This window comes from Cynocephalus volans, chromosome 8, assembly GCF_027409185.1.
Source record: "Cynocephalus volans isolate mCynVol1 chromosome 8, mCynVol1.pri, whole genome shotgun sequence".
NCBI classification, from domain to species: Eukaryota; Metazoa; Chordata; class Mammalia; order Dermoptera; family Cynocephalidae; genus Cynocephalus; species Cynocephalus volans.
Genome location: NC_084467.1, coordinates 123540241 through 123564873, shown reverse-complemented (window position 1 = coordinate 123564873; position 24633 = coordinate 123540241). Strand labels below are relative to the sequence as shown.

The 24633-nt window shown below is 48.1% G+C and overlaps 1 protein-coding gene across 2 annotated transcripts in view; it reads left to right on the top strand.

The window, feature by feature from the left end:
• The first annotated feature begins 8223 nt into the window (after window positions 1–8223).
• FAM78B (family with sequence similarity 78 member B) overlaps window positions 8224–24633 on the top strand; it is an 88908-nt gene continuing 72498 nt past the window's right edge. For both annotated transcript variants that reach the window (XM_063107036.1, XM_063107035.1), the window contains exon 1: window positions 8224–8486. In XM_063107036.1, coding sequence (XP_062963106.1) covers window positions 8224–8486 — 263 coding nt within the window. The remainder of the gene's footprint in view (window positions 8487–24633) is intronic.

Sequence of the window (24633 nt, the reverse complement as noted above, 5' to 3'; positions counted from 1 at the left end):
CTGCCCTCGGAGAGCTTCCACGTTTGTGGGATGTGAAAATGAAAAGCACATGGGTGAAAACTGTCTGGGCAACGCTAAGAACCTCAATGTGGCTAAGTGACAGTGGGGACGGGAAGGAATTTAGGCTACAGGATAGGAAGGGGCCAGATTATGAAATCTTTTTGATCACACAGAAGAGCATGAGATCACAGGAGCCCATTTTCCTGGATTCTGTAAAGGCAAGGACAGTATCTAAGCCATCTTTGTATCTCCAGCACCTCATGCAATGTCTGACAGATGGCAGCTGCTAAGCAAGTAAATGAATGAATAAATGAATGCGTGGCTTAAGACAGGCCAGAAAACAATGAAAAGTGTGTTAAAACACACTAATTCTTAGTGTAACATAAAAGAAATAATTGAGAAAGGGAGACCAGCTAGAAGAAATTGCAATTGTCTAGATCAATGCTTGCCAAATAGGTTTGCTTATTTATTTATAAGTGATATACATCACTACCAAAACACTGATATATACATTAATGAAACACACCTAAAAATAGCAATTTTAACAGGAAAAGTTAGAGATAATGGAAAATAGAAATTCTACTATTTTCTTCCTCTGCTCTGGTGAAGACCACTTTGGAGACCAGTGCTCCAGCTGATGAGGATTGAAAGGTGGCAGTGGCAAAGGAGATGGACAGGAGCAGCTTATCTGTGGATGAATGGTGGCTCTGCTTCCACACAGCACAAGAGCTGAACAGCAGCCAGCCCTGCTGATGAGGAACATCAACGCTGAACTGCTGCTCCAACGCTGAGCTGTACAAATTCTAAAGCTAACTCCCACTCTCTGACCCATGAGGAGGGATTGTGGTAAAACACACCTTGTCCAAGATTAGGAAAACCCAAGGGTGAAGTAAGAAGAGAAAAAAAAGGGTGGTGGGGGGGAAGGTGGCTAGAAGAAATGTGAATGAGGTCAAGGCAAATCCAGAGAAGGTAACTCCCTTCCTTGGAGGGTGTTTACTGACCTAGATCTACCAGCAAGTGGTAATCCCACCTGGGGCCTCAAGCGGTACAACCAATTCCCAGTTTATCCCCTCCTGTCATGAAACCAAAACAGAGGAAATTGAGGGGCTGTAGCCAGGAGGTTCATCCACACTGATGATCTGCCTACTCTGGAAATTCCTACAGGCAGGGACTGTCCCTTATGACTTTCCCACAGGCTATCTTCTCTTGAGTACTTGGATAGCCTAAGATCAAGACCACTGTTTAGCTCCCAACCCACCAAGCTTTCCTCTTCTCATGTAATTTACCTTGACAATAATATTGTCATTCTCTAAGCTATTAGCCTAGAAATCTTGCACTTAAACTTGACACTTTCTTATCCTTTGATCTTTCTATAAATCTACTATAAAATTCTGTTGCTTTATTCATTTATGTATCAGTTACTCAGTGTCCACTGTATGTTCTGAGCAGGAGTTCAGGAGAGGTTTTCCAATGATCTTTTGATGATTTATAGCTGAAGTGCTCACAGACGTTCTTACAGGGGTCAGAGGGTCATTAGTATGTGGTCAGACACAGGTCTGAACCTTGGCCCAGGCACTCACTTACCAGCTGTGACCTTGGGGAAATTCCCTATTCTCTTTGCCCCTGCACCCTTATCTGCAAAGGAGGATAATGATATTACCTCACAGTCTTGTGTAAGGAATAAATGAGACACACATCATTGTCATGGAACAGAATGGGATTTGAATATGCTGTCTGAAACCACGGCTTAACTAAACCAGGGAAGAGGAAAGAAGGGAGATAATGGTGAGTCACCTATTTGAGCTGAGGTCCAGGGTGGATGGGAAGTGAGCAAAAACAGGCTAGAAAGGCAGGGTAGTTGGGGTCCCATCATGGAGCACTTCAATACCAATCTGAGGGAATTGTGGTAAATTTGATAGTTACAAGAAAACACTATATGTTTCTACAATAGGGAGAAACATAATAAAGATTTGCTCTGACTTGATCTGTCAGATGAGAGTGGCTGAGATGGACAGTGAGGAGCCCAAGATGCTTCTGAGCTTCAAGTCTGGGAAGACCCTGGTGCCTGCAGCTGGAAACAAGAAGCTGGGAGGAGATACTGGCTTTTAGGAAGAGATGTGTCAACTCACTGAGCTGGAGGAGAGGGCGGTACATCCAGACAGAAACATCTAGCAGGCGGATAGGAGTGCTGGCCTCAAGTTCAGGGGAAAGGCTGGGCTGGTGGGACAAACTTGGAAGACATCCATGAAACATAATTGTTCAAACATGGATAAATACCCTGAGGAAGTTCAGGTGCCAGAGACCCTAGGAAATACTACTATGGGAAATGGGAAAAGCAAGAGGAGTCGGAGAAGCTAAGAGAAGAATTAGGATTTGTAGAATCATGGGATTAAAAGAAGAAAAGTGTGTCAAATATTACAGGTAAGGACTGAGAAAAGGACTTTGAATATGACAGGGAAAGCCACAGGCAACCTTCAGCAGGACAGCTGAGGAAACAGGGCACCCTTCTTCATAGTTTCTGCAGCTTAAAATAACCCAAGACTGGTAGGAAAAGCTTGATAGATATTGGCTACTTGAAGCACAATAGCTGCCATATCTTTGGCTGAATGGCTTCCACAAAGCACCTGAGTCCATTGCCACGGTCCACTTCATGTTAAATTTCTTAGCCTGTCCTAGAAGAGAAATTGGTTAACTCTGCCTCTGAAGTGGTGGTAGGGGGAGTTCACAACTGTATTAGTCATTTTTGTTGCTTCTAACAAAATACATGGAACTGGGTAATTTAGAAGAAAACGAAATTTACTGCTTACAGTTTCTGAGGCTAAGTCCAAAGTCCAGGGAACGCAGCTGGTGAAGTTCTCAGTGGTGGTGACAGTGATGGCAGGGGATCACATTGTGAAAACGGTGGAGCAGAGAGAATACAGAGAGACAAACTCTCCTCTCGCTTCTATTAAAACCCTCAGAACCACACCCCTGACCACCATTTTTAATCCATTCATACTGTATGGTCCTACAATCCAATCACCTCTTCAAGACACTGTCTTTCAATTACCATAATAGGATTTCCCACCCTCTTAATAGTCACAGTGGGGGCCAAGTTTCTAATAGATAAAATTGGGAGACACAATTCAAGCTTCAGTCAGCTTTGGGTGGACATAATTTAATCCACTATAACAACCAAAAAGGAGTTGTTTCCTTAATCCTGTACTCTTGGACATGAGGATTCATTTAACCTCTTGCCTGTCTTTGGTCCCTCTAAATTAGGTAGAAATCCATCTCTGTTTTTAACAGCTCCAGAGGCAATTCTTCAACATCTTTTGGAAATCTGGCCAGCCCGTGGCTCACTTGGGAGAGTGTGGTGCTGATAACACCAAGGCCACAGGTTCGGATCCCATATAGGGATGGCTGGTTGGCTCACTTGGGAGAGCGTGGTGCTGACAACACCAAGTCAAGGGTTAAGATCCCCTTACTGGTCATCTTTTAAAAAAAACAAAAAACTTTTGGAAATCTGTTCTATGGCTTCTGAAAACCCTTGCCAAGGTCAACTAGAAAATAGGCCCTTGTGACCCAGAGTTTCTAAAAAGCTCACTTGAAAATTGAGTAATGAGTCAATCAAAAGGAAAAATAAAGTCAGAGATCACACTGCTTCTGGAAGGATCGAGTGCAGAGTCATCTGCTGCTGAGGGAGTGGATTGTAAAGAAGGCACAGAGGCCAGCATCCTGGAAAGTGTGCTGTAGGGCTCTAACTCGGGGAACTGAAGAGCTCTGTCATGCCCCAGAACATCAAAAGCTTGAAGTACAAAGGAGCATTTGTGCTATGCCCTGAGAATAAATTCCAATGAAGTTATTCACAAGAAATGATTGTCGTCAAGGTCTTGCCATTGGAGTTTTTCCATTTCTTGGTACCTAGAACTGATAACCTTCAAGACTGTGTCTAATGCTCAAAGACAAAGGGCACCACTTAACATCAAGGAGGCACACTGGGGAAAAAAAGTGGGAGGACAAAGAAACACAGTGAAGAAAGCGCTGGGCTAAAAACATGCTTGCTGTAGACGATGAGGCAGAGCTTATAGGGGAGATATGGGAAATCATGTTTGAACAGATCTTTAAGACTGCTTTCAGTTATTCAAACATACTGAGCAGCTCCTAAGTACCAGGCACTAGGCTGGGCAATGGGGCACGGTGGCAATATTCCCTGGAGGAGTGAACAGCCTATTGAGGATGACACGTGTGTGAGCAAACACTGTGAAATAGCACAAAAGGTGTTTATAGAGGCAGGGGAGATCCACTATGAGAGAAAGAAGCTTAGAAGAAGAGTAGCACTGAGAAACTGTTGCACTTCTGGGGACTTCATTCGAGTGACATGTACTGGTGCACTAGCATTTGCAGACTGAATATTCATAAATGATGACAGTCTCCCGTGAACAACCCGAAAGGTCCCTGTCATGAAATAATTTGCTGAGACAGAAATTTGAATGGGCTGCTGGGAGACCACAGTGTACTTGCCAGCCACTTAGCTAGCAAATGGACCACACCCAATACCTGGCATTTGTGTCCCAGTACAACTTAGCTCTTCTTTTCTCATTGACATACACAGTAATTCTCATACTGTGATTAATTTTTTTTTCTTTGTAGGGCCAGGGAAACACAGAATTAATAAGGTAAAGATATAAGGTAATGAAGTAAGAAGTTTATTTTAATGGCAAAATTTATTTAAATAGCTTTAGAAATTTCCTTGGCCCCATATTTATAGAATCATATAGGATTCCTTAAATTTTTCAGTTATACTTTACTGCATTTTATGGTGGAAATTATGCGCCATGGTGACATTCATGATTTTGGAAACTTACCAAGGTCATGGATAAGCCCTTCGAGAATGTCAAGTCTGTGAATAATGAGTTATATTTTACTGGCACTCTAGTGGATATAATAAGGTCTTATTTTAAGTTTGCAAAATAAGATATATACTCCCTTACATGATTTTTCTATAATTTGGGAAGGCTACCATCCCCCTTCAATGTTTATGAAGACTTAGCATGTGTCATCCATCAGAAGATAAAGGAGATATTTATCTACAAAACTGTAGCCTGACAAGTAACTCAAATTAACAAAGATAACTAAATTCCCAAATAACTGCTTTTCCTTTTGTCTATTTCCCAGAACTCAAACCCTGGCTCCCTCCCCAAAATACCCTCCAAGCACCTCAACTTAACATGACTTCACCCACAACCCCAACCTGCTTCCTTCCCCCTTCTGTCTCCTTCTGACCACATGTATCTGATCACTGAAGCTGGAAAACTCAGAGTTGGCTTAGACCTTCCCCCAACATCTAATCAGTTACCATGTAAATCAGCTTTACCTCTTAAATGACTCTCAAATGCAGCCAGGCCTCTCCAGCCCCATGGCACTGCCCTAGCTCAAGGCCAAATCATTTGTCATCACAATATCCTGAAACCCTGCATCCTCTATCCTCCACACTAATAGAGTAATTTTTCTCAAAATGCAAATCTTGCCTTCATCAGCTTCCAGTAAAGATCAAGATACTGTCCTATCAATAACTGGTTCTTAAACAGTGTTTCTGATGTCCATGGTCCTCACATAGAACTTTGAGAGACCCCTGGACTGTGAGATGTCTCTACTTCTCTCCCCGCATGAACACACTGAGTTCTTTCATACCTCTATAAATTTTGCATTTGCCAAACTCTCGTCCCACGCTGCCCTTTCACGCTTCTCTTCTTGGTGAGCCTTTATCAGTCCTTTAGGATCCAGTCTGAATGTCACTGCTTCAGTAGAGACACATGCAGATCTCCCCTTGGCTCTCCTGTTTGGCCTTCCATGGCACTGGGTACACACCCCTACAAGCAGTTTACTGTAATAACCTGTTAGCAGGTTTATCTTCTCCAGTGATCCATGTGCTCTTGTTCAACTTTGAATCCCTGGTACCTAGCACTATGCTTGCTTGGCTCCTGCCTGGCAGTCAATAAAGGTTTATGAATGAAAGGGCAAGTGATTGAGGTCTGTGGCTACACGGTAAAATGAGAGAGGCATGTCATCAAAGGGAAAAACTGCTTTTTTGTTAACTATAAAGTGAACCAAGGTGTCAGAAAAGTTAAAACAAGGATGAAGAGTGCTTTTAAATCTCAACCAATTTTTAAATCACTCATCACATCTGTCCTAGCTGAAGACTAACTCTAGCAGCCTCCTGTGGCCTGTTAGTCAGAGTATTTCACACTTGGGCACCAGATCCAGCAAATGTTCAATGATCATGGAAGAAATACCTAAAAATACCTTGAAAATATAAATGTAAGATGATGCCCAATAAGAGCACCTGCTAAACATTTTTCCTGTTTGGTACATTAGATCACAATATCAGACACATGACAGTGGTCATACCGTACACAATGTCCAATATCAGTGGTGGCAGTTTCCACAGGATTGTTGCAGCCAGGCTGTTCTTCTTTCATTCATTCATTCATTCACAGACAACTGTTGGGCAGCCACTAAGTGCCAGTCACTGTGTTGGGCTCTGGAAAAGCAAAGTCAAAAATGGGTCCCTGAAATTCCAGGCTTTAAGTGGGGTAGATGGATTACTACACATGGGTATATTGGACTTGTATTATTAAGCAGTTACTATTTAATCCTATCTGGTTCAAAACATGTTCTCAAGTTCCCCTCGTACCTCGCTGGTCCTGGGTAATGTGAAGAAGGCTACTAAATGCTCTAATCCAGCTAGATAGACGGACATACTATGCACAGTCTGTCTCAGAATGCAGAGACGTTCAAAACGCAGCGTTTTTCAAACCAGGGAGAGTTCACAACTGCTCTAATTCTCCAATGTGTGTGGTGTTTGGTTGAAAGAGTGTTTTCTAAGGAGGAAAAGATTTGGATGAAGGCAGGCAATGAGTAAAAGCTGAGCTCGTGCCTCAACCAAAATCCTGGCATTTGGGTGATCTGGCCTAAGGATACGGAGGGATCCTTCGGGTACCCTCATTACACACAGCGGTGGAAAGCTTCCAGAGCAAACCCAGTCAGGGAAAGATATCTGCACTGCACTGAGTACCACGGGTGGAGCCCGCGATTCAGCCTTCCTCAAGGTAGGATACTAGAGGAGCTCAAGCCTAACCCTAATCTAACAAGCCATTTTATTAATAACGACCAATCTCAGGTAAAGTTGCTCCACCAACCTCTCGGCTGCCCCAACGCTCAGTCCCCGAGCCCCTACTGGCCGCCGGGCTCCCACCAGACTCTGGACAGCGCCGCGCCCTTCTCGGCCCCACCCATCCCACGCGCCGGGGCTGTCCCGGCACCCCACGCCCAGCCCCCGGGCGCCACCTGCCGGGTCCCGTCCAGGCCGGGCCCCACGTGCCGAGCCCCACCCCGGCGCTGGCGGCCCTTTAAACACCCCCACCCTTACACATTACCCACCCCCCACACCCGGACGGCAGCCGGAGAGGGACAAAACTTATGGCGTACAGCCAGTTTCCTCCGCGGAACACGTTCCGAGAAGCCCTAGTCCGTGGGTCCTTCCATCCCGGGCTACAACCCCTTGGCGCCCCCCCAGGCCCGGGCTGCTGAGCCGAGGAGTGTCGGCGCGATCCGGCTGCGGGGCGTGGCCGGCGGGAGCGCGGGTCCCCGCCACCCGCCGCTGCCTCCGCCTGCCGCTCGGGCCGCCCGCTCGCCCGCCGCTGGGTGCGCTGCACGCGGGGGGCAGCCGCGGTGCAGAGGTTCATGCAGCGGCGGCGGCGGCGGCGGCGGCGGCGGCTGCTGCGGCCGCCGCGGAGACAGACAGATCGGGCTCTGCCGCCGCCGCCCTCCCCCGGCTCCATGCCGCCGCCGCTGCCGCCTCCTCCTCTCCGGCGAGGGGCGGGGGGCTCCGGCCCGGGGTGGGCACCACTCCTCGCAGCGCCGCTCCCCTCTCTGCCCTCCGCCCGGGCACTGGAGCCGGCGAGGGTGCCCGCCGCCTCCTAGGAGCGCACGCTCCGCGCGCCCCGCCGGAACGAGGGGGCGGGCGTGGGCGGGCGGCGGGGCAGCGGGGACCCCAAGCGGCGGCGAGGGGAGGGGGCTTCCCCGGAGGATGCCCGGCGGCGGCTCCCGGCTCCAAGGCGCAAGCTGAGCCGGACCGGGAGCGAGCGGCGCGTCGCCATGCCGGCGTGACAGGCGCCCCCGGCTGCCCGCGCGGGCCCCCGCGCTGCCCCACGCCGCGCCGCGCCGGCGCCGGGCGGCAGGATGGGCTGTATCCAAAGCATCACCTGCAAGGCGCGGATCCGGCGCGAGAACATCGTGGTGTACGATGTGTGCGCCACCATCGACCAGTGCCCCACGCGCATCGAGGAGACCTCGCCCATCGTACTGCGCTACAAGACCCCCTACTTCAAAGCCTCGGCCCGCGTGGTCATGCCCCCCATCCCCCGCCACGAGACCTGGGTGGTGGGCTGGATCCAGGCGTGCAACCAGATGGAATTCTTCAACACCTACAGCGACCTGGGCATGTAAGCGAGCGGCCGCGCGGCGCCGGAGCGGGGTCCCGGCCCCCTTCCGCACTCCCTCTTACCGCTGTCCCCATCCTCTTTCTAAACCTTTCTCCCGCCTCCTCACCCACCTCCCTCCTCCCTATGCTTTTGTTTCAGTGACAGGGCGGGTGTAGGGAGGCTCCTTGCGAAGGCATTTTCTCGTGGATTGCTTCTGACTCCCCTGAAACGCGAGGAGAACGGTGCGGGGCGGAAAGAACGCGGCAAGGAGGGTTCGAGAGGCGGAGGTGGGGGTGGCTGGCGAGTGCCCTGGGAGTTTCGGGCGCCGTCTGTGCTTTGCGGGGAGCTCCGGGAAGAGTTTGGGGGGAACCGTAGAGAGAAGAGTGGAGTGGAGTGCCGAGGGCGCATGGGCTGTGCCGCGCGTCCTTTGGAGAAGCCGGAGCGGGCTTGGAAGAGAAGGTCCCGGGCGTCCGAGCAGGAGTTGATGGTTCTGCCCTTGCCCACTAGACTGTTGGATCCGAGCCCTTGCACCCCAGGCCAGGGAGCCCGGAGGCGTTTCCATCTGGATCCGCAAGCCGGCAGAGCCTCCTCTCTGTCTCCGCGCCCTCTGGCTGAGTTCTGGGGCGGTGGGGAGCTGGAAGGCACCGGGCGGGTCCCGGCCAAGCAGGGCTGTTGGTCTTCTTCGAGCAGCCGCCGGCTGGCGCGGCGCGGCGTGTTTCTTATGCTCAAGAAAAGAATGGGTCTCCTATCTGTCTAGGGTCTTTACTTTTCAAAACTTTCCTAATTGCGACGTAGGAAGGGACTCCCCGGTGCCCACCGCTGAATCCTGTCGGAGAGCTGGGAGCTCTCCAACTTCTTTCAGCATCGCCGGTTGGTGCGCCCCGGGCTTGGCGGCTGCGGCGGAGACCCGGCATCGCCCAGGCTCTTCAGCCTCCAGGGACCGACAGCCTGCACCGGAACCGCAGGGCGCGGGCGGTCGCGTTCAGGACTTTTTTATTTACTAAATTTTCATAACTCCCCTCCCGACTCCTTTGAGAAGTAGACTGTGAGCAGTTGGCAACTACAATAGCCAAAAGGTTTGTGGCCTGCATTCTACCTGCTGTTTCAGTGTAGATCTAGAACACCCTAATTAGCCCGCAGCCTACAGGGAAACCCTTTTTCTGGTAATTCAACCTCATTTCAGTCATTAATCGAAAACTTTAGAGCTCCCAAGGTTCACCTATTTAGTATGGGTATGGGGTGGGAGAGTTTCCATTTTAAATGGTCAAACCATCTTTTTAGCAGCAGTTTTGAAGCTTTTTGTTGCACTCTGAGAGCATGTAAGTTAACACTAGTCATAGGCGCTAAAAGGAATTTTGACAAGTCGTTTTGTTTCCTTTTTCCTCCCAAAGGGTTTGCAGTTTCTGTTAAGCATAAAAGCTCTATGCTGAAGAAAGCTCATTCCTAGTGAAGAAATGTGAAGCCCAGTTTCTAATATGCCTCTGCACACTGTGTTCTTGTCTTTCTGGAAGACAGCTAGATGTAAGAAATGGGGGACATATTATTTTGTATGAATCATGCCATTGAGAAACAGACACACCCTCAAAAGAATGACTATATCCGAATACAAGTGTCTCTTAAAATTGTTTATTTATTTATTTAATTTTTGAAACCCATTATTTCCAGTCACAACAGGGAAAGCCATAGACAGGGCAAGGGCCCCCTTTCTCACCTGCCTGGTCTCACCCTGATGGCTGTGGGTAAACTTGCTGGAGGATAGTAACCACTTACCCCGGCAACCTGGGCTCCTGGTGGAGTAAACTGAGCAGGAGAGACTGAGCAGAAGCAGCCTCATTTTTCCCAAGACTGCATAATGGGACTCTGTTACCTTAAATCTGTTGTAAATCAGTCAATCAAAAACAAACATTTAAATAAATAATTCTTCCCAGAAAATATACCGTATATTCTACCTCAGGAGAAGTAGAGCTGACATATAAACAGACATGATCCTTGAATTTCCTTGAATCTATAGGAGCTGTGTCCACACTGGGACCAACTTCAGTAGGAATGAATCAGTGACATGGATTTCCTGACCCTTCCCCATTGAATTCTTGCATTTGAGATTAGGAAAGAGGTTTTGTTTTTCAACCGCCACTTTTGGTATTTTAAGATTCTTAGTTTTCATGTTGTTGATGCCGGGGAACAAAAATAGTCCCCTAGAAATCATAAAGCATATTATTACAGATCTCTGTCCAGAGTCTACCTGTCTCTTCGTGGTTGTGATAATTGCTATGTGTTTAAGGCCACTTTGGAGCCTAGTTTTGATTGAACCAATTTCCACAAAATGTTTACACCCCGAAAACTTTGCCAATGTAAACTTTTTCATGGGAACTCACATTGCTTGACAGTCACTGTAGTCTATGAGTTATTATGTCTGCTTTAGCCATTACCTTCAGTGGAAAAAATACCCCAGATTGAATTTTTTTTTTTTTTTAAAGATGACCGGTAAGGGGATCTTAACCCTTGACTTGGTGTTGTCAGCACCACACTCAGCCAGTGAGCGAACCGGCCATCCGTATATGGGATCCGAACCCGGGGCCTTGGTGTTATCAGCACCGCACTCTACCGAGTGAGCCACGGGCCGGCCCCCAGATTGAATTTTGACCCATGTGCAATGTTCTGTCATGTGAAGTGTGATATGGTGAAAAGGTTTGGGTTAGACTGCTGCCTTTTCAATATTTTGGAAAGGACTGTGCCAGAGAAAATCTACAGCTTAAAATGGCAAGAAACCTCTGTCTACAGGATTAAAATAAAATACAAGCTTTTGTGGTTTAAACTTTAAACTTTCCAAGAAGGAGTAAGTTTCTAAAAGAGCATTTGATAAAGTTGATGGCTGTGATGGCCAGAGCTTAATTTGAACTTGAACTCAAGTGACTTGAAGCTTCCTAAAATGATTCTGTAGGAACCAGGCTGATGAATACTTGTAGCACCTATTTATTTCTCATTTGGCCCTGGCAAATCTTGCTAATGCAGCCTTGAACAGACTGCTGCAAATCTTCACATCTTTCAGGGAGGAAGGGCTTCTGGCTTTTCTCAATCAACCCATCAGTAAACAAATATTTACCAAGTACCTCTGTTGCGCAGGCACCAGCAAAGAAAACAAAGGAATATGCAGGGAGACTCTTGCTCCTACATTGGTAGGAGGTATGAACACATGCAGAGAAAACCAGTGTTCCCCAGCAGTGTAGGAGAAATGCGTGAGAGGTAGGAGACCAGGCAGTGTTTTCTAGAGGTGAAAGGATTTGAGCTGGACTCTGGGGGATGGATAACATTCAGCTAGACAAGGAGGAAGGACTGATTCCAAAGGGAGAAAACAATGAATGTATGGAGGTAGGAAAATATAAGGTATTAAGGGTGTAAGTAGACTAGAGTAGAGTGTTCAAGAAGGACTGGAGTGGAGATGAGGTCTGAAAGGTAGGTCAGGGTCTGTTGGGGAGAGCCTAGGATAACACAGTCTGGAAAAGAGAAAGTGAGGGTCAGATCTTCTTGACCAGACAGGGTGTCAGGAGGCTGTCCATACCTTCTTCATACTTCTTGGGCATGCAGAAGCTTTCTGATAGAGACTGAAGACTTTTGTGATGAAACAGTTTTGAATGCTGGAGCACAATACCCAAGAGGTTTCCTGCGTGAAGTTGGATGTGGTTTGGGGTTCTTGGGCCTGGGATAAATGAAGTAAAGCTGAGGTCAGGGGCACATCTGGCCATAGCTAAAGGCCCTTCCCTCTCTCTGAGCCCATGTGCATTGTCTTCTAGAGCTGTAAGGGAGCTCTTCATGTTCAGTCCCTGGCTGATGGTTTGGAAGCCATCACGACTGCCAATTTGGAGAACACTGGCCTGGGTGAAACTTCAGGAGGTCATAACTCACTCCTCTCCTTCAGGAGACAGCTGCTGCTTGTCTCTCTACTCCTCCTGGAGGATTTGACTCTACCCGCCCACGTTGTTGCCAGTTCACTTCAATCCAAGCTGGTTTCTATCCATTTGGAAACTGCTTCTGCTAAATTAGTCCATGATTTCCATGTTGCCAAACCAGCAAATACTTTTGAGAGACACTCACCTTTTCAGCAGTATTCCTTGTAGTTGACAGCTTCCTCTGTCTTGAATCACTCCCATCTTTTAGATTCCATACTATTTTTCCAGCTGTTTCACTATCTTTATCTCACCTCAAAATATAGTTCATCAGGACATTTTCCTTCTGATTCTATTCTCTCCTTGGGTAATTTCATCCCCCGCAATGGCAGAAAATGCTCTGTGTGATATGCAGTCACCTCTGGTCTAGGTTTGTGTGTCTATGCACAATTTCCACGGGGCTGTCTGAAAGACATCTCAAACATAAAGTATCCACACCAGAAGTCATGATCTCCACAGTAGCTCCCACCTGAACTCTGCACCTCCACCGTTCTTCCCCATCTTAGTAAATAACACCTCTACTCCCTGAGTTGCTTAAGTGAAAACATCTGTGTGTCATCTTAGACATTTTCCCACACGTCCATGGATCCATCATCAAATCCTACTGATTCCATCACCAAGATATGTCTGTAATCCAGCTACCACTCTCTTATGTCCACGTCTACCATCTTAGGACACGTCATCATAAACTGTCATCTGCCCCTTCAGGGGCTCTCTAACTGAACTTGTCACCTCCATTCTCACCCTCCCTCCAGTCATTTTCCCACACGGCAGCCAGAGGGACATACTAAAAACAAAGATGTTATCACTTTCTTGCTTAAACCCTTTAATGACTTTCCATCACAATTGGGATAAAATTTGAAAATCTCTTTTCATTCTCTGAATTTCTGTTCTAAAGCCATGACAGCCTTCTTCCACTTCTTCAAAGGAACCAACTTTATCCCAACTCAGAACTTTTCCATATGCTGCTCTCCTTCTGAAATGCTCTTCCTGCCTACCCTGTTCTAGCTAATTCCTACTCCTCACTCAGTTTTCAACCGTTACCTCCTCAGAGAGGCCACCCCTGTTTCACAGTTTAAATTAGGAGCCCCTGTTCTCTTTCATAATGCCCTGTTCTTTTACTCGTAATGGTTAGTAAGAATGTGGATTGTTTACTTAACTCTGACTTATCCACTAGGATGTAAGCCCCATCAAAGCAGATATTGTATCCATTTTATTCTCTATGAAACAGTCCCTGGCCCATAGCAGATGTTCAGTAAACATTTGTTACAAAATAAATGAGCCATTTTTCTCACCTCAGATAGTCTGTGTCCTCTAGAACAAATCATGTCTCTTCAGAATGAGTTTTTCATATTAAACCTAAGCCTAACCCCACAGAGCCCTTGAACTCAAGACACTCCGGCAGTTGCTTAGTACTAACATAGTTTCACTCTGCTGTGCTTTTGTCATCTTGTTCTGTAGTAGCCCACCACATGGTCTGCTCCTCAGCACAGGGCTTCTGTCTGTCACTTCCTCTGTCTCCCTGCCACATTCTATACACTGGCAGTGGTGTTCTGCAAGCACAGACGCCTACCCCTCATATCACCTACCTGCTACAAGGTGGCATTTGATGTCTGCCCAAGGAGACGTGACATAGAAACCTTGCTGTAGCACTGTTCCACCTGCATCACTAACTCGTAAATCCCAGGACATGTGGAGGAGTTGGCTTAAAGGCCTTTCCTGGTAGAGTCATTTTTCTCTAAGCTAGAGCTCCCTGTCTTGTTATCAGATGCCTGCAGTTGTGTGCCCAGCGTGGCTTTCAGTGTGGCCCTCACTGATCATAGAGATGCCTCCTTTGGGCAACTTGCTTGTGAGGACCAGATCGGCCCATCTGTCCAGGGAATCTGATGGGTCTCCAGGCCACTTGTGCCAGTACCCATCCCCCCTTCCCATTACATTCCAGCCAGGAGGCTTACCACCTGGACGTAGCCAGAGCTGCTCCTCACCAGAAACATGGGGGACCCCGGTCTAGAGCATCAGATGGGAAAACAGGATCCAATTCCCTTATTAAAGTCCTGAGTGCCCTTGAAGGAGAGATGGCCTAACCCTTTTGCCTCTAATCTTTTCCATCTCTGCAAAAGAGGAACAGCAGAGGATTAACTGGTCTTATCAGCAAAGCACTAAGCTCACTGGAGATAAAGCACAGCTCTGGAGTTGGAGGGGGGTTGGAGGCATAGGGAGGAGACAAATGATTAGGGAAAGAAGTAGAAGGTGAGAAACAAATGAAGAGTTAACAAGATGTGGCTTGTGTGCCTGGGATGCTCATCTATAGCTGCTTGGGTGCTGGTGGATTGGGGAAAGCAAGGACAGGAGAGAAGCTGAGAGGGCATTGAACTGCAGAGTATCAGTGACTTTCCATGAGGCAGCAGGGGCAAATGCTGTTTTTGAGGCCAGGTCTGCAAGAGGTGTCATGTTCCAGGTTAAAAAATGAAAACTGGCAATTGAATAAGGAATCGCCAAATCCAGTGTGGAGTATAAGATCCTAAGTATCCCCTTTCTCTCTAATTTGTACTATACTCTCATCTCATCTGACCCAACCATGTTAGGAGCTAGGTACTGTTATCATGCTTACGTTGCTGATGAGGAAACTGAGGCTCAGGGAGGTCAGGTGGCTTGCTTGAGGCCATACATATAGTAAGTAGCCAAGGCAGGACTATAAGCCATGTCTTCTGACCCTGTGTCCTGCCTTTCTGTACACTGCTGCAGCTGGCCCTGTAAAGGGGACAGTCAGCCGTCAGTTCAGATCAGCACTAGAAAACCTATTAGTTATGGCAGCTGTAACCATGAACCTAGCTCTTTTCCTCAAAGCTTCTTGTGGGGAAGCTAGGGTTGCCCAGAGGCCCCAAGTAAATGATTATATAGCCTCCTTCTTCCCTTGGCCACTTAGGTCCACAGGTAAGTTGTCATGGATAACAGAGGGGCCATGATTCCCATTGTGTTAACACTAAATAGGCCACAAGAAATGGCTGTAATTTATAAGTTGGTTATTAAAGACTCCTTTGAGAAGAGAAATAATAGGAAATTAGCAGTAACAGAGCATTCTGGTGAATACTCACTGAGAGGCACAGCCTGTGTGGTGCTGAAGGTCCCTGGGAGGACTTGGAACCTGTACATCAACAGCAGAGATGCCCACACTGGGATATTCCCCCACATGAGTGGAGTCATGGGGTAGGTTGCCTCTTGTTCTCACCAGTCCATATCAGTGTGGCATTTAAGGATGGTTCTGGAGTTGTTGATGTTATGGGTTTTAGTAGAGAGGGGTGTGAGTGTGCATGTGATGGGAGAGTTGTCCACATCAAGGAATGCCTGGTGAGTCTGGGAGGTGCTACTTGGGAAGGAAAAGGAAAAAGAAGAGAATAAAATAGTACACATGAAAGGTCTATGTGCCTGGCACAGTGCTGGATGCTTTCCATTCATGGCCTCTTTGAAATCTCACTGAGTGAGGGAGTTCTACTACGAGGCTCAGGGAGGCTCAGTAACTAGCCTGAGGCCTCAGGGCCAACAAGGAGCCGGGCCAGGAGTCAAGCCCACGTACTCCAACTATTGTAACAGACTGCCTTCCCTCCCAGGAAAGAGGCTCTCCGAGCTTCCTCTGCAAAATAATAATGATGGACCTTGCTTGATTGTTTTCTCTGATTTATATATTCCCTCCTTTGGAAATTGAGTACATTGCTCCGAGATTATGTTTGTGCGCCTCTTTGGATACCCCCTGAGAATGACATTAGTGATTAGCAGTAAGAGGCGCATCTTGGTGAGAAGATTGGAGCAGAGATGGCAGGGAATGAGCTCCATCCGTGCTGAGGAGCTCATTCATGCCCTGGGAGCAGAGGGCCTGAGCTGGCCGGTCTGGGCTGCAGGTTTTTGCCCTATGCCTACACTTCCAGGAGCAAGGAGTGTGTTCCCAGCAGGCCACATGTCAACCCTAATGGGCAGCGCTGGGTCCCAGCAGACAGCCACCCAGGCCACTCAGGTACTGGATTTGGAGCTGTTAGTCTCTCAAACTCTCCAGACAGTTGCTATTTCAGAAGGTGATTAGGAGGAGGAGAAAGATGCTCTTTTGGTGGTGGAAGACACCCGTGGCTCTATCTTCAGTTCGTTGGACATTCCCCTGGCTTCCAGGAATTCCTGTACTATTCCTTGTATGGAGGCCCCCTCAGGCCACCATGTTAGCCGTGTGGCCCCTGCTTCCTCATTAGGTTCTGGGATAGAAGACAGCTGGAACTGTTCCCTGTGCCAGCTGGAGAGATAGCTGCTGGCTGCCCAGCACAGAGGTTCAAGACAGAAGACCTGGGGCCGAGCCCGTGGCGCACTCGTGAGAGTGCGGCGCTGGGAGCGCGGCGACGCTCCCGCCGCAGGTTCGGATCCTATATAGGAATGGCCGGTGCCCTCACTGGCTGAGTACCGGTCACGAAAAAGACAAAAAAAAAAAAAGACAGAAGACCTGGGTTCCAGTGTCAGCTGTGTGACCTTTGGCAGGTCCCTCCTTGGTTCAGTGTCTAGTTTGCCTGTACATCAATGGACAGTAATAAGATCTGTCCTGTCTCCACCACAGGCGTGAGGAAAAGAGTAATGTGCTGTGTACATAGTGTTTTTTATTATTACAGAGTGTGTCTGTTACTAATACTAGAGGGTGACTCTGGATCAGCCTTAAGGAACAGGAGGGGTGGTTGTGGCCCTGTGGCTTCGCTGAGCAGAGAAGCATTCATAATCTGCTGAGGGGTCCCTGACATGGCAGCCACCACCCACTCACAGCTCCACTCAGATCCAGAGGGGAAGAGAAAGGCTTGTTTTGTACCTCTGGAGCCAGGGCTGTTCACTCATACTCAGAGCAGGGCGATGGAAATCACCCATCCCACCCAGAAGTCTCCTCCTGGCTGTGCCCTGGCTGTGGACTCTGGTCAGCATCTAGAACCTGGCTGCTCCTAATCTCTGGGCATGATGCCTGCAGCTTAGCCACATCCTCCTGGGGACTGCCTGCCCCACTCCTGAGCCCTCCCTCAGTGACAGTATCAGTCAGACTCGGGTAAAGAGTGACAGCTTGTCCAAGCCAAGGACTCAAGGCGGGGGCGGGGTAGGGGAATATCACCGGAGTGTGTGAGCCATGCTGTTCGTGCTCAGGAAGGCTGTGGAGTGTTCAGCTTGGGTGGGTCGATGAAACCAACCCCTAAAGTCGTTTGTATCCCAAACTATACTTTATTCTAAGTCCCTTTTGTCATTTCATCTCTTTGTAAGAGGACCTGACATCACTAACTTCACAATATTTGTGAAACATATTTAGGGCCATAGTTATTCCCATTTTAGATAAGCAAGCTGAGGTCCAGAAAGATTAAATAATGGGCTCAAGGTCACCCTGGCAAGCACTGGTACAGTCAGACCTGCAGCCCAGTGCACGGTCAGCCAGCCAGGTACAGGAGTTAGTTGGAGCAGGAGGGGCCATCCTCAGAGCTGTGTGCATTGGGCACCCCGGGTCAGCCGCCATGTGGGCACTTTGAGGGGCATCATTTATAGTATCTGAAGACAAGAGAGGGAGGGCAGGAACATGTAAATGTGTTCAATAAATGCAAGGGGAAATTTTCAGGCTGTCAGATTAAACTAAAATAAATAGGGCCATGTGCCATTTGATGGCACATCAGTGGGGTTGCTGTGACAAACCTGCCTGGGAAAGCCTCTGGCTGGCTCCTGCTCCCAGGGCTGACCTTTCCGAGCTGGCTCGTGGGCCTGTGTCAGGCCCAGGTGGAGGCTGTCAGAGGTCTGGCTATTGGGAGGCAGTACACTGGTATCTTCAGTAGTAGTCTCTGCTGCATCCTCAAGGGGCAGGCAAGCCAGGCAGACCAGGCAGGCCAGGGCTTCTAGGGCATGAGAGGTGTTAGGGATAGGCTTTGGCAAGTCTGGGAGCTGTCAGAGACAGGCAAATTAGATGTCATTTCGTCCTGGGCATGGGGCGTCAGGGGCCAGGATACGTGGGGAGGGAGAGGCTTGAAAGGAATCAGACGTGTGTTCTCGGAGAGCAGGATGTTACCTTCTCGTTCCTCCTCCTGAGAGCCCCACCGCTGACCCTGCATTTCGGAATGACATCCTCCACACCCGGGCTAGGGAAGTCAGTTCAAGAACAGGTTTTTTTTTTAGATGACAGCTATTTGAGAATCTGTTTCAAACTCTCATCAACCATCTTTACATTCTTTGGGGACGATGAGAGATTTGTACCACAAAACTAAACCCCAATCTCCTGTTGAAATATTTTCTTGGCCTAGGGTGCTGAGGAACCTGTCTTCCTGGGACATTTGTACACTTTGAGTGATGGGCGATGTCTGCTTACTGTCTGCCTCCCCATGAAACCACAAGCAACTTACTCAGCTTAATGTTAATAATGACAACTATTGTTGAACACTTAACTAGTGCCACATGCTTCTAATGCACTATCTGTGAAGTAGGTACTGCTGTTATTTTCCAAATATTAGAGATGATCAAAGAGGCCTAAAGACGTTGGGTAACATGCCCAGCATTACCCAGCTTACTAGTGACAGAGCCAGATTTAGAAACCAGATCAAACTAATGCCAGTGACTCTTTATGATGTTGTCCTGCCTCATAAGGGTTGAATGAACAAATGAACGAATGAATGGATAACTGAATGAATGAATAGGGAGAGGGCATGTCCAGAACATTGCATGAGTGCTTGCTTTGGTTCTTGCTGAGGAGACCCGGGAAGCAAAGGTTTTAAATCAAATTGGAAATGGCCGAGCTGCCTGATGCACTCAGCAGGTCAGGATATGATGCTAATAAAACCAGAGTCATGGGGTCAGATCCAGGAGCCATCCCCATGCTTGAGTTAGTACTCCTTGCCCTTCCAGTGACATTGAAAATGACTGCTACCAGCCACCAGTCACAGCAGGGTCTGGATTAAAAAGTAGAGGAGTAGCCAGAAAAATGCTTGTGGTATGTCAACAGAGTCATCCTTGACACAGGTGGTATTAGGACAGTGCAAGAAGTCATCCAGCCCAACTGCCCATTTTACAGATAGGAACGCTGAAGCCCAGAGAAGGGCAGTGACATAGCCAGTGAGTGGTAGAACCATAGCCAGTGATCTTGACCACTGAACCTTTACCTTTGGCTCACTCCATGGGTTGAGGCTGGAGGCACCCCTAGCACCCCTGACCTGTAAAGCAGTAACTGGTGGTCACCACCTCCTATTTTTTTCATCACTTCCCTCCCCACTTTTAGATTGCTGAGGGTCCAAGTCTTCAGGCAGAGATGGCCACTTGCCCAAGAGAGGAAGCAGCTCAGGGTACAGGAAGAACACATCCCTTAGCAGCACAGAGGAACTCCAATCAGCCAGGGAATATTTACACAGTTGCTGGGAGCAGAGAGACCAGCCTATCCCCAGTGGCCATACACAGTGATTAGCAAGCAAGAAAGGAGAGGGTCTCCCTAGAGACTCCCATCACAGATGGCAGGAAGTGGGCTGGCTTGGCAGCCTGAGGGAGGAGGAACGTATGGGGAAATTGACATAGATGCCCAACAACCCACCTCCACCCCTCAGTACCCCCAACCCCACCCCAGCCCAGACGCTGATGGCATGCCTAGGCTTCCTGGCCCCCTGCCTACAGACAGGCAAGGTATCTTCATGGCTCCTGGCAGCTCCAGAAGAAACAAGATCCAAGTGGTGTCAAAGATGACAGATTGTGAGGGGGCCAGGGGACCTCCCCTGACAGCAGGGCTCAGCTGGGAAGCCCCTGTGGAGCAGAACAGATGGGTGAAGTCTGAGAGGGATATCCTAGCAGCCTGGAGGCTCTGTCTCTGTTGTAGCTTTTAGTTGGGTTTTGCTCAATTTTTTCTTTCTTTTTTTTTTTTTTTTCTTTCTCCTTTTTTCTTTTTGCTTTTGTTTGTTAACTTAAGGCACTTTAGCATAGGGGCATGATCTAATTTGTGTTGTCTCTGCTTACCCTAAAAGAAATGGGTTGGGGAGGAGCAGGAGGGAACAGGTTCAAGCCACTCCACATTTTGTTTTGCCCTTTTTGGGATCTTCCTTATAGAGAAAGAACTGCAGAGGGGGTTGAGTGTGTACCTACAAGCAGCCTATAACCGCTGCCTGTCTGGCTGACTCCAGAGCTGTAGTCTTAGTCTCATTCCAGGTTACTTCTCCTGAGGATGACTCTGGAAATCAAGGGCACTGTCAAGTGTCCATCTCCCCCTTACATAGTCCTGTTCCAGCCTGGCCCTCCCTCACAAAACTTGTACTAACCTACCTCTTGCCCTTCCTGGAGGCCTCCCTGGAAGAGGAGGCATCCTCAGGTCTCCTGGCCTATATGGGTCCCCACTATTATCCCACCCACCTGGTGTGGCCTGTTCAAGTCCTATAACTCTCAAGGCTCCTGACTTTCTGATCGGGCGCGCTGCCTGATTCTTCAGTATTGGTTGCCAGGCTCCTGCCTGCCTTTGTGGAGGTCTACTAACTGTACTGTCTCTGTGTCCAGCCCAGCGCCTACCTGTCTGGTTTCTAGCCCTCTGCTTTTCTCAGGCTAGTTACTCTTTCAGACTGCTGGTCCTTAGCCAAATCCTGTCCCCAGAACTGCTGTTCTTCTGTATCCTCCTACTTCTAATTGGCTCCCTCTCTTGAGCTCACCCTCTCCCACTGAGGTTGGAGAGACAAATCCAGAGGGAGCCACAGCTGGAGGAGCAATGCTGTCCTTCCCTCCAGGAGCAGAATCGCCCACCCTTCTCCTGGGAGCCATGAGCCACTCTGACCTCCACATTCCCTCCAGCCTGGCTGGGCTTCTGCTTTCAGCTCATGCATGGGTTTCCAAAAGCCATGGATGATCTTTATAAAAAGGATGACTACTTGTGATTCAGAGGTGCAAGTAATAGAATTCTGAATGTCTGGTGAAAGAAGCTGAAACACAGTTAAGACCAGAGTATTGAGTATTGAGGACTTCCCCAGAACAGGTGGGGTTTCTCCAGTGTAGGTGGCATTTGAGGATGCAGGGAGAAGGGGGATTCAACAAGCATTTGGGCCAGTTCATTCATAGAGTCTGTAGCAAAGAGAGGGGGTACAAAAGAAGCTTAAGAACATGGTTTACTGCCCTTGTCCTCTTGGTACCATCAGAAATGCCCTCATGTCAAGAGCAGACTCTAAGATGTAGAAAAGAGGACAGTTAATGGGGTGGAGACAGGGCTAAGGGAGGCCACAGTGGGCCTAATTCCTGCCCCTCAAGAACGGACAACCTCTTGACTTTTTGTCCTGCCCTGTCCTGCTGAGTATGAAACTGGGAAGCCTGGGCAAGGTTGGTGGCTGCTCTCATCCCTGTTCCTGGTACTGGAGAACAACTAACTGCCCACCATAGTCCTCTGCTGCAAAGATCCCTCAGGTAAATCTGTAGCCGGGTGGCTGAGCTGAATGGCTTTAGCTAAGAGGTTCCTAAGAGGGAAGGAGGGTAGGAGCCAGGAACACCAAAGTGGCCCTTCCACAGCCAAGGTGGGGGTCCTCCTGTACTGGCCAGTGCCTGGGCTTCTCAGATGTCTCCAAGAGACGTTGTCTTTTGAGAACCTGAATATCACAGAGAATCTAGACCATCTGGGTACCTGTGGGGTTGCTTCATCACAATTGAAAGATTCTCAGAGATGGAACCATTGCACAATTAGACCGAGAGCTGGACCTGGAGGAAGGTTGACTGAAAAGGGTCATGGTGCGGATTCAGGGCTAAGAGGCCACTTCCTCCGGTGGGAACCACCACGCCCTGAAGGTGAATGGAAGGGGAGAAGTAGCATTTTTCCACTTGATAAAGTTTTTGTGGAAACCCTATCTGTTGACCTTTAACCTTAGGATCTGAACGCTGTTACTTTTTCATGAAAAAATAATTGTCTTAAGCCAAATGGTTGAATAGCGGAGGGGGTCTGGCACTTGAAGCAGAGACACCTGGGAACAGCCCCTGTTGGGATTGTTTGCGAACGCCCAGAGCTTCAGGGATTTCCTCTCCACTTACAGAGGCTGCGGTTTCTGTGCTTTGTTTCAGCAACTTCAGGCTCCAGATTGAGAAGACCTAGGCCAGGTACCCCCACGGTTGGACAAAAAGAGCAGGGATGCTTCTGCATCAGGACGCAGGAGTGTTTAGCTCTTCATTCTAAGGGGGAAATCCCTGCTTGGATGCTGAGAGGTTTTTTCAAGATTTACCTTTAGCATCTGCTGCTTCCTGAAATGTCTGGTCATCAGAATTAGGATCTAGAATTACACGCTAGTACGTATGACTTTCCACAACAAGGAAAAGCATCTTGGAATATTTTCATGCCATCCCCCAAAAGCAAAGACATTGAATAAATATTCTATTAGAAAACCCCTAGTTAAACTGAAGCAGCATAATCAGAGAGAAAGAAGTGGGTGGACAGTCCGGTTGTCTTCATTGGGACATGTCAAGAGCTAGATGTGTCCAGAGTTCAGGAGCACAGACAATTTAGAACGTAGCACTGAACTCCTGAGCTGTTATAACTCTACATGCAATTGTTTTCAGTCTCAGGTGTTTACCTTCTTCTCTGATGCCATCCGCATGACCATCAAACTTCTACACATTTCTGATTTGCTTGTATGTATGCTTTAAAAAAATGTGTATCTTTTTTTTTTTTTTTTAAAGATGGCTGGTAAGGGGATCTCAACCCTTGACTTGGTGTTGTCAGCACCACGCCCAGCCAGTGAGCGAACCGGCCATCCCTATATAGGATCCGAACCCGTGGCCTTGGTGTTATTCAGCACCGCACTCTACCGAGTGAGCCACGGGCCGGCCTAAAAAAATGTGTATCTTTTATGTCCATAAGACCAAGCTAGCTAATTGTATTGTGCAAATGTTCTGTATTCTTGATCATTTTTATCTGCTTGACCTATTATTGAGAAAATCTGTTGAAATTTCTCTCTGTGGTGATACGTTCTTGACTCTTCTTATGGTTCTTTCCATTTTTGCTTGTCTCTATTTTGAGGCTGAACCTGTTTACTTTTTGAGTTTTCGGTTTCCTTTTCATTTTTGACCCCTGGGAATTTATTTTGCAAACTCAACCATGCATTCAAGAAGAAATTTGTAATGGAGGGTTTTTCCAACATATTTAGTCTATTATGATTCGCTTACTAGATTCTTCTTTTTCTCAAGATAGACAATAGTAAGCTTTTAATGGCTACTTTTTACAGTTTGAGTGATTGTCTTTCAAAGCAAGCTGCCTATCTAGGCAAAGCTCTTTGATTTAAACAAACAAACAAACAAAAAACACAACTAAGGTTTCTTAGCACTCTGCTGTTAGGAGTGGAGAGAAGAGCCAAGGCACTATGAGGGTTTGTCTAAGGCTGAGGACAAAGGAGTCCAGCAAGTTGCCCTACTGTGCACTGGGCACAACCACCTGGGGCATACCTCTGCCTCAGCAGACCCAGTTTCTTAGAGGTATTGTAAAGAACTCTTCAGAATGACTGTGGCATTTGTCACCCACCTATACATACACCAGGGCCCTGAGTCTGCCTTGATAAGCCGGAATGTTCTGCCGGAGAGGAGGCTGCATTCCTAAGATGCCTCAAGGCTTCCCTAAAGCACAACCATCCTCAGTGTCTCCCTGCAGCATCAGAGTCAGAAGTAGCTGGCTCCAGCATTCGCCGCGCTTGTTCCCTGGCCTTACCCCAAAGGCTCATTTTGCGCTGGCATTTGGCTTCTGGCAGGCGGTAAGCTTGTCTGCTTTCTTCTCTTCCAGATGGCTCTGAGAAGGACCAACCGAGGGAGGGGAGGTGGGGGCTATGGGACCTGGAGGCAAAGCTTCTGCCATTTGGAAGGTACAACCAGGGAACCCCAAGAAGGCACATGCCAAGTACCACCCTGGCCCTCAGCAGGCTGACTCTGTCCACAGGTAGGGAAGGGGCATGGGAACTCCCTGTGTTGAGCTTTTCTGGAATGGGCAGATGTCAAGCTGGTTGGGGCAATATAAACCTAGAATCTAATGAAAAAGGCTAGGCTAGAACTCCAACATTTACAAAAATGTTTTCAAGTAAGTTACTTCTTTTGAGCCTCACACTCAATCTTAGAGATGGTATGATTGTTTTCCATGTATCAAGTGAAACCCAAGGCTTAGTAAGCTGAACTGATTTGGCTGGTATACACAGTTAGGAAGTGGGCACACTCACCATTAGATTCCAAGTTAATTGCTCCTTTTAGGTAGCTGGTACTGG